General features: G+C 35.3%; 1 protein-coding gene across 2 annotated transcripts in view; it reads left to right on the forward strand.

Annotated features, from left to right (window-relative positions):
• LOC725329 (UPF0489 protein C5orf22 homolog) overlaps nucleotides 1–15863 on the forward strand; it is a 788097-nt gene that overhangs the window by 441796 nt on the left and 330438 nt on the right. For both annotated transcript variants that reach the window (XM_006565453.3, XM_001121189.5), the window contains exon 4: nucleotides 153–279. In XM_006565453.3, coding sequence (XP_006565516.2) covers nucleotides 153–279 — 127 coding nt within the window. The remainder of the gene's footprint in view (nucleotides 1–152; nucleotides 280–15863) is intronic.

The following is a 15863-nucleotide window of genomic DNA, read 5'->3' on the forward strand; positions in this document are numbered from 1 at the left end:
GTCAGTTTAAGTTGATTCAAACTTTGAATCCCAAAGTACGTACTTACGTACATTCCGGCTTCTAGAGAGAAGAGTTTAGCCATAGTTTCATCATCGATGAACATGCAACTCGAACATTCCTGTTCATTATCTAATTTGCTAATCTCTTGCAGACTCACGTGCCCGGAGCCTTATTTCGTCAGCGAGGGCCTCTACACCGGTCTCGAGGAATTGGAGAACACACGTGAGATCACTCTACACGTGATGACCATTGGCAGTTTCATCGAGGATCCAACGAAGGTAGGCGCATACCGTTATGAATAAAATTCTCGTTCTCTTCGATCGGGCGGAAATCGTTTCGAACAACGACGAATCCATTCCATTATTTATATTATTTTCATCCGCAAATAATATCAAAATCTCTTGGAATGATAAATCGATAAATTATAGCCGATCGCAAAATCTTTTATTCCTATCATCTTATAAAGAAAATTCACTAAATTCTGATTTTCGTATAACTTATAACAATTTTATACGTAAAACGATTCCTTTTTTGATAGAAATCAATCCTTAAATGTTTATTATTAAAACCTGATCATTCTATAAACTATTATATTCTAATCCAATTTATATAATGCAACTTCTTATTCAAACTCTATAGACTGACTATAGAATATACTTTATCAGAATTAGAATTTCTTTTCTGTATGTTAAATCTCGAAAGAAACAATTATCCTAATATTTTATTTTCGATTAATCGACGTTATCCTATCGAGCAATCTTTCTCCTTGTAGACAAAGCAATCGAAGAATCTGAGATAGAAAGAAGGATGAAAAAAAAGAAAAAAAAAGGGAAAAAAAAAATTCTCGAGCGTGCAGGTTCTCGCGCTCCTTTGAAAAATGAAAGAGGAGAGCCTTCCCCTCCCCCTTCTCCCCCCTCGTGTCCGATTCTCTTTCCGGAGGTCGGTGGCGCGCGGCGCAATAAGAAACAGATACTCGAATAAATAAAAACACGGCTAATTGCAAGCCGTGCGGCGGATGCCGGTTCATCCGTCGACCCTTCGTTATCTGACGTGAGCACCGATTAAAATTACCACCGCGCAGAGAACCGTACGTCGGTCTCTCGCGCCCTATCTCTCTGCGCTCTCTCCTCCGGGTCGCTAATTAAATGCAACGGCTAATTAGATAACTGATAAAAGGTTATGGCGATCCGCGAGAGCCGCACGATGTACTTTTGGCCCCACTTACGTACACTCTAGCGATCCTCTTTTTCCTCGCTGTTCTTTTTTTTTTCTTCTTTTTTATTTTATTTTCCTCGCTGTACAGGGTGTTAATATATTCGCGGAACGAATATGTTGGAGTGAGATTTTGAAATAAAATATCACGTTTGTTTCACGAAGTTTCTCTTTTATCTTTGTCATTTTGCTTGTCGTTTCATTTTTCTCTTTTTTTTTTTCATTTTTCGAAAAACTTTTTGTCTCTTTTCGAAGATTCTTCGAAAGTGTTTTTCTCTATCAACAATGTCGTGTCAATTTCTCGTGTTTTATTTTAGATAATTGTTTTTTTTTCTTTCTTCTTCATTTTATATTATCTCGGTATTTTTCACTTCTTGTACTTCTTGTACTCGATCAGAAGTTATTTATTTCTTATCTTCGCTAGTCTTTGTTCCGCCGTTTCTTATTTTTCTTCTTTTTCACTTTTTCCACTTCTTTTTCTTTCTCTTCTTCTTCTTCTTCTTATCGTTTTGAGTTCTCGTGCTTCCTCCACCGTGCTTCATTCTTGTAGTTTCTTTATTTCTTCGTGAATTTAAGTTTTTTGCTTTCGTTTCGTTCCTTTCCCTCTACATCGTTCGTTTCTTGCCACGCTTTCGCTTCCTTCTTTCTTTCCCATGTATCTTCGTATCTCTTTCAATCCTTTCGTTTTTATTTTTATTTTTTTTAAGATTCTCCCAGGACTTCTTTCCATGTTTTTGCCCCTTTTATCTGGAATTCCTGGCACTTCTCCGCTTCTTCGTTTCTCTCTCCCTTCTCCCCCCTTCTCTCTTTCTCGTTTATTTCGCGGTCTCGTATCTTTGGCTTTAATATTTCTTCACTCGCTACTTTGTATTCGCGAAGGATCGTTTTATATCCTTAATTGACCACTTCTCTTCTCCTTCGCTTCTTTTATTTTTTTTAAAACTTCTTCTTTTTAAACCGTCTTCTTGGAAACGGGTATGAAATCTATCCAATTACTTCTGCCTCTCTCTCTCTCTCTCTCTCTCTCCCTCCCTCTCTTTGATTCTGTTATTTCTTCTCCATATTCTTTTATTGTGTTTCACTGTTTTATACATTTTCCTTTTTCTTGGTAAAATTCTTTTTCACATTTTCCCCTTTCCAATGAATACGTCACCTTTCGTTTCATTATTTCATTTCATTCTTCTTTCCTTCACTTTTCCAATTCTCCACCATTTTATTTTTCTTCTTCACTCATCTACTACTTGTTCCAACATTATCCCCACTGTCATATTTCACTCTTGTTCACTCCTCCTTCTTCTTCTTCTTCTTCTTCCTCCCCCTCTTTTCTTTCACTTCTTTCCTTGAACGGACGAGCCACTCGCATTCATTCCGCTTCGAAATACGAAACTCGTCTCGAATTCCAGCGTCGATGAGGTATCCGCGACCTTGAGGCTTTAGAGGCTTCGCTTTGGATAGCTGCGTAGGAAGGACAGCTTAAGTGGAAATCTAATTAATGCGTTTTTACCTGGAACGAAGTACTACATGGGGCAACGTTCCGGGAACTCGGCCGGTCTTTGCGCTCTAGGTGGCAGAACGTAGTCACGTTATCGTTAATCTCGCGCCATATAACAAGGGCTGACGGGGCAACGATCCTTACCTCGCGATGGCTCCCTGGCAAACATTCGATGACACGTGTTCCTGCCTAGTAATCGTGTTATTCTCGAGATCGATCGGTGGCAATTTGTGCACGACCGATCGATAAGAGTATCGTTTCTCGGATTGTTCCAAATCGAGAAGCATTTCTTCATTTTTTTTTTTCATTATGTGGATTATCAATGTGTGAATTTGGTGATGTCATCGAAAGTTGAATTTCATCCTTGAATTTTATAGTAATTTTATTATACGATCAAAAGAATTGAAATTCTAAATATTGGAACGTTATTTGTTGCAAGTTTCTGTCATACTTTAGACTTTTATTTGCAATTTTATTTTCGACTTTGATCTATTTATGGAACGAAATTAAATAATAGTTTCTTGAATCGCAATATTTTTCGAATTAGATTATAAGAGAAGTTAATTTCGGAGTTGATTTGAATTAATTTTTTAAATAAATGAAAAATAAGTGCTCCGAATTTTGATTCAAAATGATTTATAAAGCGTGTTGGTATTTTTAAGTTGTTTGGACACATCTTGAGATACCGGATAATTTTTATAACGATCCATCTTTCATTATTCATTATTCACTTCGTCTGAATAAATGATAAAGAATAAATTGTTGATAATAAATCATAAATAATTTTGATACGTATAATACGTTATCTCGGCCACTTTGGCAGAAAGATTCTTGATTTATCGATGCGAATTCAAATCATTTACGAGTATGATGAAATGGGTGTGTTTATATCTTTATCGATATAGCAAGATCGTATTATGTGAACTTTCATTGTGTAAACGTTTCATTGTTTCAATTCACTTGTTATCTTAATATTTTAATATTCAAATGTTTTGTTATTATTGAACATTGGATATAATATTCTATTTGGATTCAATTGAGATGAAAAATTTGAAAATTAAATATTAATATTAATAAATATATATATAACGAGGTTTCTTCTCGTTAATTTCAGAGAAAGCTCCTCTTTTTTTTTTTAACTATTTTCTATTTATTTAAAATTGAAACACATGCACAAGGATTAAAAATAAATTTTAATAAAACAATGAATTAAACGAATTACGAATTATTCATGTACTGTAATTCATCACATTCGGTTGAGAATCACTGCTATAACCTTTTTACAAACGCACAAAGATGAATCGAATTTTTACCAGGCCACGTACATTATAAAGCTTGATACGTAATTGGCATTTATGTGGTCTGTAAATAACACCGGGTTGCACTTCCAATGATTGCGGGAACAGACTTAAAGATCAGGAATCATCGTTTATGAAGCAATAACGTATCTTTAGAGAAAGAGAAACAGGGCTCCGATAAAATATTGTCTTCAATTTCATATTGAATCGATCTGCCAATCACCACGCAACGTACGTGTTAAAAACTGAAGGCATCCTTTCATGAGTGACGACACAACTGTGCCGTAAAAACTATCATGCATCGAGAGTGATTACCATTTTGCATTTCGAAATGAATTGATCGAAATAGTTTCCTTCGAGACGTGGATTGAATATAAATCTCCAGATAGAAAAGTAATGGTTCAAAAATAGTCTAATTTTTTTTCTTTTTATAATAAACGATTAATGGTAGCTTTGAATTAAATTGATAACCTCTGCATCTGTCAGTGACACTTTTTAATGTACAGTATTTCAAAAATTTATTTTACCAGATCCAAATGGGAATAATGTTTAAATAATTTAAGACATCGAAAGGAACTGTATAGGAAAAATTATCTCAATTTATAAAAGATCCAGGTTAAATTTCTTAATAGAATTGTCAATAATTTCTCGATTCTCGTAGAAAATCTATTTCATATTATTTCCGTCTACGCTGCAACTTTTTCGATATTTAAAACATTTCTCTCTATCTTCTCCCTCTAAATCAATTGCTATTCAATTTATCATTTTTGTGATAATGATAACGGGAAAACTGTGAGCGACAAAAATAACCGAGTGGAGATTAGAAACTTCAGTCTGGAACTATGGAAAACTATGAAAACAAACAGCAAATTCAGACTTGAGTCGGATTTGAGACTTTAAGCTGGTGGTGTTTAACAGTTGCCAGCTATGCTCGGGACAAACTTGTGAGAAATCAGCAGAATTGTAGCTTGAGGCTTTGCCTACTGAAAACTAAATTATACAAATAGTAAAGTCGAGGCTTTAAACCAGCCATGTCGCTTAACAATCGTTCCGCAAAGCTGAGGAATCATCCACGATGGAACCGATTATGGAGGAGACACTTGACGTTTCAATGGACCAAGTACGTTGATCGCATCCAAAAAAAAAAAAAGAAAAAAGAAAAGATAATATTCGTTCGTTGCGTTTTCATTTCCATGAAAAAAGTACTCCTTTCTCTGTTTGCCCGTGTCGCGATCAACGAGTCGAGAAACTGGTTCGCATCCCTCGCTTCGTACGCCTCATTACCTGGCCCAGGGGTTCTACTATTTTATTTATGCGTCTATAGCCAACGATAGTTATTATAATTGCTTGTCGCTTCCAAGTGATTTATGAATGCGCCGCCTCTTTAACCGCTAATCCTGCTCGTAATGGCTACCGAGTAGCGCAAGGTTACACTCGAAAACTCACGGGTTGCACCACCCCGTAAGTAATGGTTATAGACTATATTGGAAAAAAATTGGAAATTCGAACCCATTCATCAGCTATTTTTTCCCCCTTCCCTGTATTCATTATTATTAATATAAATCATCAGTACATCTAATTTAAGAATCTTATTTAAGTTTAACTTATTATTTTTTATTTATTGAAATTTTCACAAGAGAAAATTAAACTTCGTACGTGCACCTAAAATAGAAAGAAATAGAATAATCATAATCAATTATCTTTCATATATATTTTTATGAATAAAAGATTTTCCAATTTTATAAAAAAAAAAAGGGAGACGAAAAAAATCGATGAAAATTTATCCTTTCTTGTGAATAGAAGAATATACAAGAAGAAACGAAACTGAAAAACTAAAAAAAAAAAGAAAAAAAAAAAGAAAAGAATCGTTGGAAAAAACTGATTAAGGGCAAATTTCAGGACGCGATCGAGATTCGTCAACGATAATGAAGACATTCGTACGCTGGCACAGGCTCGGTAAAACACGATCCTCTCCGCATTGGAACGAGCTACCACGCGTCAAACTGGTGTATATAAACCCGCGAAAGGTTAACCGGGTAAACACGCGTCAAGTCTGTATCAAAGTGCGACGGCCTTCTTAACAAGCGGCCACTACCGATCCTCGTCTAAATCCCCCGGCTAATGTTATAATTACCACCACCGATGCGATAATTCATCCCGACTTCGTGCCCGAGATCGCAACTTCGTGACGAGAACTTCGTGTGTGAAATAATGGGGGAACCGGTTTTCTCTTCGTGCTTCAACCGCGAAACGCTTGTTCCGACGATGATGACGTTGAAACGGATCGCCACGTACGAATCGTAGCTATGAGAGGCCGGGCGATTTCAAGCGATTTCTTCTTTCCCCCTTCCCTCCCCCATCGAGTTTACTCAGAGAGGGTATGTGGGGAGGGGTTGAAGTGATATTTTGAGCTTGGAAATTGAGATTTCCAAGAGAGGTGGATTAAAAATTTTTGTAGGAAGATGTTACTTGAACAGAAAGGAATGTTTTCGTTTGCTATCCAAGGAAATTTGATTTCGATTTAAAAATTGTGATTTTTGAAGGGGAGATGGAAAATCGAATAACAGTTATTTTTGAATAAAATTTTGAAACTACGTTATATCGATCTAAAATTAACTTCGTGTACAAATTTTTTTCGATAACAGAGAAACATTGATCGAGGGAATTCAGAGATTTCGGATTTTAAAGGAAGGTAGAAGATCAAACAACTAATTGTTACTTTAAGGCAAAATTTTTTGTATGAAACATTGTTAGACCCATAACCCTTATCCTCGAGCTTTATTTTTGTCTTCTCGATAATCAGAATCACGCCAATGTGATTGCCAATCACATGCCACGATTCTTCGTCATCGATAATCGATATTGAGAAGCATCATCATCGGCGAGTGAATCATGCCAGGTGTTTGTAATACTCGACCGATTCGAAACACGCCTCGATCCGATCCAGAGAACCGGATAGAGTAAGAAAAGATTGGATAGACCGTAGGTGTAAAAGCGTTTGGAACAAAAGGAGGGACGTCCGTGAAATTACACGCTTGCACCCGTGTTAATTGAATTTTATACCTCGAACGACCTACGTCGATGATCCTCAACTGTTACGCTTCGGGATGGTTCAACGTGTGTTTCGACGGGATTATTTACGAGCCTTCGGTGACCCAAGTGGCTACGCGACGTTAAATATATTCATAAACGATCTAATGGAATTCGCGAATTCCAATCATAACGAGATGATTTCTAAATTTTTAAAATTTGAGTTGAAATATCGAGTTTTTGGATAACTGGGATAATTTAATGATTTTGATAATTTTACCATAGTTTAAGAAGTTTTATTTTTTTTTTGTTAATTCTAATTTATTTAATAAATAATATATATACTTCTATAATAAATGTTATAAGAAAGTATAACTAACAACAAAAATAGATTTTATACATAACTGTATGAGGATAAGAATCATGATTGAAGCAAATAGAAAGTATGTTCAAGTTGATTTAAAAATATTTGTTGTTATGCTTGGTGAAATGTGGTGGATGTTATGATTGGTGTTATATGATACACTGAATATTACGAGTTTATTCTTATTGATACTAGAATACGCGGAAATTATTTCTGATTTTATCGTATTGCAGATTTGTAATCTTCCAGGAATTCGCATGTATAATGATTTTTACAGTCTTAAAATTTATTTCATTGATATTCATCGATACTATATTCCGTACAAAAGAATTTAAATCGAAGATATTTGAAATTGGAAAACGAAATTATATATATTTTAATATAATTCTTATTAACGATCAAAACTAAAAATAATAAATATAAGAATAAAAATTTAAAGTCATAAATTCCTTAAATTTATAACTAATTCTCTGATTCTCCGTTTACCTATGGAATTATATTCCATATAATAATATATATAAATAACTTTCAAATATTTTATATTTATTTTATATCTATCAAGAAATTATGTAAAAATTATGTATATGATGAATTCGATTTTTTTTTTATCACTGAAATTAATAATGTGTGTAAATTAATAACTCACAATAACTCTATATCTTTTTCCCTCTCTTGTACAATTTTATTTTAACTCATTTCGACGATAAAAATTTTTTACTCATCGGAAAGAGAGCAACATTTCCAACATTCTTTCTCCAAACGAAACGAAAAACGGTACCATTTTTTTTACTTTGTATCCTCGATCGAATAAGTTTAGCAAAGAAACTGCGAAAAAAAAAAAAAGAAAAACTAGAGACGAATTGAAGGAAGAAGAGTCAATCTCTTCAAATCCAGAAGCAGTTTTCCGGATGCGTTGAATAATGCATACCACGGACGAGGGAAGCATTGTTGTCCGAAGAACGAAGACGCTAAACGGAAGCATCTTCCAATTGGCACGTAGACAGCTTTCACGAGCCAACGACACGCAGACGTCGCGATATTTTCAGTGGTGGAAAAGACAGCTCGGCTCAAAGTGATTGATCTGTGGAAACGGCAATGGATCTTTGCGGCCTCTTCGGAAATTCTGAGAACCTTTGCGCAAGAAGACAGAAGAGCGGGAGTGGTTATTTAGTTAAATACGTCAACGGCTTGAAATTTAACCTCAAACGCTAATACTTCTGCTTTATTTCTGTATGATCATCGATCATTCCTTATCCTTCTCTATATTTTAATTTCCGCATTTTTTCTAAAAAAAAAAAAAGAAAAAAGAAAGTTGTCAAATCGACTAAATCATTATTATACGAATATATTATTTATTTTTACTTCATCTTTAAAAAAAAAAATATGCCAAAAAATAATAAAATTTTCCACTCAATTCTCAAACCGTTGCAAAGATACACACGGAAATTCAAACCTTACACTTCGACATTCTCGATTCTTAAGTAATCACTTACGATCACTTCAGCCCCCACTAGTGTGGAAAACTAGTGTGGAAAACTCCCCACTAAAAGTGATGGAAGTTGGAAAAATGCGGGATCCAACCGATCGTTAGCCGATTTTTCGAGGCGAATACGAAACGATGCCTTTCGATGAAGAAGCGTGTAAACCACGAAGGAACACGGCCTCGAGCTATGATCAAGCAATTCCTAAAACACGGCGCAGCAGGCATAAATTATTCAAGCAATGTAGCAAAAGCGATTAATTTTATTGGCCGACGTCCCGGATATGGCTCGTCCGTAACAGTCACTGCTGCTTTGTTGCAACCTGTGTCGTATCTTATGCCTCGTGTTCCTCGCGGGCTCGGCCTAACACCTTATTAACGTGGCCGTTTGCACGGCAACGGGGAAAATTGCGCAAAAGCGGCTGCTGCTGCTGCTGCTTGGCCGTGTTCTTGCTCTTTTCTCTCATTCGGTCTCTCGATCGGGCCTTGATCGGGTAGAAAACAGGACCTCTCGCGATCGGTTGCACGATCGGATCAACCGCTCGCTTGCTTCGTTGCCTTCGAATATTGTCTAATTGGATCCGAACCATCCACAGAAAATAGAAATGGCACTTTTTTTTACTCGAATGATTTATTCGGTTCCATATCGCTATAAGTTTGTAATTTTTTGGAAGATAAAAGCAGTGGTTTCCAAGTTATAATATTCGAACCTAGATTTGGAAAATTTTTTGAAAGAGTTTAATAAAAATTATTAAAAATTCTTCGATCTTCTTTAATCTTTTTTCCTTATTACAATTTATTATTTGTTCTTGATGGAATATCAAGAGAAAAAGCAATTAGATTAATATTTGTAAAGAATATTGAAAGAAAATTCGATTTTTTTCTAATACAGAAAAATTTGTTTGCTAAACTTCAAGTAGAATCACAAATTTTTCTATCAATATACTATTAAAAACTGCTTAAAATATTATTCTCTAAATCATATCTACGTATTACTAAATTCATTTTTGAAATACCCTTTGTTGCTCTCCTTTTGTTGAAGGAAGGGAGGAAAAAGCAGTCGGTGGTTTCGCCGGTGTATCGCACGGCTATGGCCGTGGCTCAGATAAAAAAGCGAATTACATTAGTGTAGTACACGCGAGAGTCCACTATGTTTTCTGCCTGCCCGATGACGACCACTCAACTTTCCCAACCTGGGTTAAGCGTCAATTCTTCCCGTGCCTAAAAACCGTCCTGCAACACCATAGATAGATGTCTAGCGACGTCCACGTTCGTATCTCGATGGGTTCCCAGTAACCGCGAGGTCAACACTCACATCGGGACATGTTTGGTCGATGAGAAAACCGGGCATGTCGGAAAAGAAACATAATGACGGAAGGATCTTGGCCGGACGCATTTACGTCCGCCACGTACACCTGCGCATACCTCACCCTTCCTTTTTTTTCCACCACGAATTCCCCGCACGAGCGAACACCGGCTTAGCCAGTCCCCCCTATGCGTGTATGTAGATTTCGTCTTCGAATTTTCTTCGATTCTTCTTCTTTCTCTTCGATGAAATCGAACAGGATGCAATCATCAAGAAGTGTAGATAGGTTTGATTCTCCTTCCTTTTTGATTCGAGACAAGTCAAGATTCAAGTTATTGAATAAATAAATGATCATAATAATAACAAGTAATATCCTTTCTGATTTTCCTTCTTTTTTTCTTTTTTTTTTTACGAATGATTGAGAATTGAATCGAGAAAAAGAATAAAGAGTAAAGAGGAGATGATAAAAACTGGTAGATGAAATGGATTAGATTATTCGAGAGAAAGAGAGGAGGAAGAAAAAAAGGAATCTATCTTTTTATTTATATATTATGGTGTGTCTGTCTGGCGTAAGTCTGCTGTCATCGAGGAGTGTCACGCGATTACGCGAGAGCTGTTACGGGGAATTAAGTGTCGGGATAATGAGCACGGATGACCCGGCGGCTGTTAGCCAGGTATTTGGTTACTCCGGCCTCGTGGGTCAGCATGGTCGTCAGCGATTTTAGGCCGACCTACGGAAGATGTTGCTGAATCACGCGAGTACGTAATACGCGATGTTCGTAAATCAATTTGCTCCCCCCGTGTTTTGCGCCACGATTCCGTTCCACGATCGCGCTTGCTTTCATCGAGATGAAAGATGGAACGTATATACGTAAATATACTGTACTTTGAATATTGGAAATGGTTAAGTGGTAAATCGAGAAATGTAATATCTGGGCGTGTACCTAGACTTGTTACTTTTTATGAAAGGAAAATTGAAATTTATACATATGCTATAAGTTAAGTAAATTTGTTTTGAAGATTTTTCATTGTATGAAAAAAAAGAAAAATTTATTTTGATCTGATAGAACAAGGTACTTGGTATAATTCGAGTAACTTGGTTTAAATCTATCGGGATTTTATGTATTTTTTTCTTGGAGACAAGGTCTTCCATAAATCGTGGACACTTTCGAAAAGTTTTGTGTCGCAGTGTTGGAAAAGTAATTACCATTCTCTTTCCATTTTCCCTTTCATTTTTTCCCTTTCACCTTCTTCGATGGTTAAGTATAGGTCAAAAGATTGGCCAATCAGACTAATAACATAAACTGATCGACGACATCGAAATAAATAAACTGTGACAAAATACTTTATAAGAAGAATTCTTCTTTTGCTTTAGAGTGTTGGCAACTCTTGGATGAATTTTTTTTTTTACAATTTAAATTATATTTTTAATTTTAAAATTTTAATTCGTATATTAAATTGTATGTAAATTATATTAAATATAAAAAAAAGTAGAGACAGAAGAAATGTAATTGAACAATTATTGGAATATTCGATTGAAAAACGATTTTTTAATTTTGAAATTGGTTTCATTAAGAATCAAATTTGAAAATTCTTCTTTGCACAATATGCATTTATACGATCATAATTAAGAAATCGGCTAAATAAAAATGTTTGGATCAACGATTATACTCCATTCAATTATTTCTCTTTAAATAATTAACGAGCAAAACGTATCGTTTATTATTGGATATTTTTCTCACGTGTAAACGAAGATCGTAAAAAGAAGAAAAAAAAAAAATCAACTTACCTTAAGCCCCATAATATCTACATTCTTCTCTTTTTATTTTTATCATTCCATACAACTTCAAACGCTAAGTTTTTTATCTCACTGCACCAGAGATTTCCCCATTGCTAAAGTAGATTAATTCACAAAGAGAGAAAAAAGAAGGAAAAAAAAAACCTACGCTCCAAGATATTCCACAGAAATGAAATAAACCAAGAAAATATTACTTAGAGAAGAAACTAAAAAAAGAAGAAAAAGGAAAAAAAAAAGAATAAATAAGAACGCTCAAGAGTCAGTTTAATTTATAGGAAGTTAGTTATCTTAATCATACACGGAGGTAGAAAAGTGGAACGGGCCGCGCGAGCCTCGTTATAATCTCGCGGTCAGCTCCTGTTTATCTGTAAGTGCATGACGCCATGCCAATTTAGATACCGGTTGACAGTAATCGATGCCGTAAACTTAGCCTCCCCGCTCGAAGAAGTTTCAAAATATGTAGCCACCGATGCAATATTTTCCTTATTTTATAACGATAATTTCATTCGTACGCACGAATGTGGATCCCAAACAACCTCTTTCCCCCTACCCCCTCCCCTCCGTCTATTCGATGCCAAGTAGAAGTAGAAAAATCGAAATGGTTGGCTCCTCGTTCATTTCGACGTCATTTTCTTAATCTTTGAAATTATGATAATCGAGAGAGAGAGAGAGAGAGAGAGAGAGAAAGAGAAAGAGAGAGACGGTTTTGGTTCTCGTTAATTGATCCGGTATTTGGATTTGATTATTTTGCCGTATTACGTATCACGCGTATTGGTGGAATTTCCTTTGGCTTCGAGCCAGGATCGGGATCCATGCGATTTTACCGAGATAAATTCGAAGATCGGAAGAAACATATGTACGGTTGATATATTACACGAGTATATTTATCGTTGTGTTATGAAGAGATTAGAGATTTTAGATGATAACACGTGTAATATGTGTAAATTAATAAGAGACGGAGTATAATAGTTTTGGGATTGGATTTCTTCCGTTCGACAGATTTGAGGGATTCGGGAAGAAACCAGTTCTTCGAAGAATATCTTTCGTTTAACTGTCAAGATGAAAGGATATTCTCGATTGTTCCTAATTCCTAATTGGAAAACGAAAGTAAAGATATCACATTCTTTTTTTTCGATTTCTATTTTCTAACAATTTCATAATTAACTTAATAACACTGAATATCTTCGTATATCTATACGAATCTTTTGAATTCTTTATATTCGAATAATTTTACAATTTTAAAATTAATTATTATTAAATCTAATAATTCAGATAACGAAAGATGCCATGCTTAATCCAAAATTTCCCTCGTACAAGTTTTTATCTCGAATGAACCATCTGGAAATCGGTTACTTCTTCTTTCCCACCCAATTTTCAGAAATCGCGTTTCGAATCGCGAAATTTTTCTCCCATAATGTATCTCCGCAAACGAATTGTTCATCTTAAAGCTGGACGTTTCCGCAATTGTCTGTCGAGGAAGCAATCTTCGAAAGCGTGAACGTTCCGAGATTATTTGTCAACGGCATTTCCGAGCCGGATTCTTCTCTCGTCTGCGATCCGAGGAGGAAACTGTTCGAAACGAAACGAGTGACGAACGTTCAGACGATGACGATAATCGGCGGCGGAAGTCGAGGAACGATCTCTTGACAGTGAACGAGGCCGGCACTTAACGTTGATGGGGAATTGATTGAAATTCTATTTCGCTTGGACGCCTGTAATGGATGTTTCGTTTCGAACGTTTGTTTTCTACGATCGGGGGGGAGAAGGGGAGGGAAGCGTTCGATGATTTATGCCGCGATTAACGCGATTTCGAGAGGAGGAAGGAAAAAATAAAAAAAAAATAAAAAATAAGAGGAACGAGTCCGCCGAGTTACGCTGAGAAATTGCTGAGTAATAGTTAACGCCGGTTAGATGATTTTAGAATGTGTGTGTATGTGTGTGTGTATATTTAAATTTACTTACCACTCACTTCTGTGATACATTGTGAAATCGGTAGTCAAAGATGATCAATTTCGCCATCGATCATAATTATATTTTTTAATGGGAAAGTGAAAGGTTGTTATTTGGATTAATTGGAAAAATGTTTTTGATACGATTGGTGTTTGCGTTTGAATTTTTTTCTTCTTCTTCTTTTTGCCATTGTGACAGCCTTTTTTTTTAATTTATTCGCGATTGAACGATGTATTAATATTTTCTTCGTTGAAGTGTTTGGCATTCTTCGCGAATCGGTATTCGAAAAATGATATTAAAATATTTGATTCTTATTATTCTTGCGGGATTATAGAGACACGTGCAGATTAAATACAAGAAATCGTATTTGCTTGTACGTATAAATCATGGTAGGGAACATGAAAATCCGAGACGAGAATCGCATAAAATTGCATATAATTGCAAATTACAAATCAAAGGAGTGAGAAAATTTGCAATTTAATTTGTAATTTCAAATTTAATTAACTAAATAACATATGTACGTGGCAAATAAAAATTATCATATGTTTTTCTATTAGCAACAAGAAAATCTGTACCAGCGTAATGACATCATGCACAGAAGAGGTTATGATATATACCAAGCGAATAAAATGTAAGCATAATTTTTATTTTGAACTTGGTAATCGCGTGATAACCTAAAATTAATTCACGATTTACGTAGACTAAATATTATTTTTTTTTAAGCGTATATTTTATTGAAATTGAAACAGATTTTTTGCTAATACTGATGATATTGCAAAACCATCGATTACATTTATCTATTAATCACCATCAACGTTAAACTACATGAGTTATTATTTAAATGATTATTTGTTATCAAAAAAAAAAAGAAAACTTTATCGATCGCTGTGAAAATTAACTAATCGAACATTCTTGTTTCTAAATTAGCACTTGTAATATTTCCAATAATATACGATACAAGTCACAGAGGGCGCTCTTAAGTAACGTCTCGAAGCCTTTCTCAGCCATGCAAACTTAACTTAATCTCTTAAGGGATGAATTTATATGTTATAAAATCAGAGGAAGGAATGAATGCATTCTCTAGTTTGAAATCGTAAGATATATATCCATGAACGTGAAAAAGACAAAGATAAATATAATTAAAGAAATATATTTTGAAATTTTATACCTTTTATTTAATACGATCATTTCTATTTCATAAAATCTGCTTGGATCGAAGAAAGATTAAACTACATACGTGCCAATGTTGTTATACTATTTCTGCCAAGTTAGACGTTTCAACGACCGGGATTTTTCCAATGGAAGAAGAACGCAATTTGGCCGCACGATATTTTGAAACTACGCAACGAAGGACTTCGTTTCAACGATGTCCAAGCGAAATTAGACTCATCCAATGACACTGACCGGGATTTTTCCAGCGAAAGCAACGACGCACTTGCTCGATCATCCTCTAAATATTTTCAAGTATTACTAGCCTAGCTCGTCAACAACATCTAAACGAAATTAGATTCATACTCGTTATACTCGTTTACAGAACGGCTCGCTGTTTGGTTAATTTTATAGAGAAATTGTGAAATTGGAGGAATTCTTATTTGCAAGATTTGTTGCACAATGTTACGAGGCAACGGACGTTTTTCGAATTCCTGGTAACGTGCGTGGAATTTCGATACCCGTAAAAATATTCTGCGGTTGCATGCTTGCACAACACACTTCCCGATATTCGTGAGGGGTCAATGCTTGATAAATCATGCGCGGTTTGACGCACTTGCAACAACAATATATATTCATCACCGTTGAAAGAGAAGTAACGTGCCAATGAATATTAAAAGCCCATCCAAAAGGATTGCCTTTTGTTCTCATTGTAACACTTCATCAGAACAAAAAATTGCAAACAATTCGAGACTATTTGCAGCATTGTAATATTATTCTTTT

The sequence above is a fragment of the Apis mellifera genome, linkage group LG7, assembly GCF_003254395.2.
Source record: "Apis mellifera strain DH4 linkage group LG7, Amel_HAv3.1, whole genome shotgun sequence".
NCBI classification, from domain to species: Eukaryota; Metazoa; Arthropoda; class Insecta; order Hymenoptera; family Apidae; genus Apis; species Apis mellifera.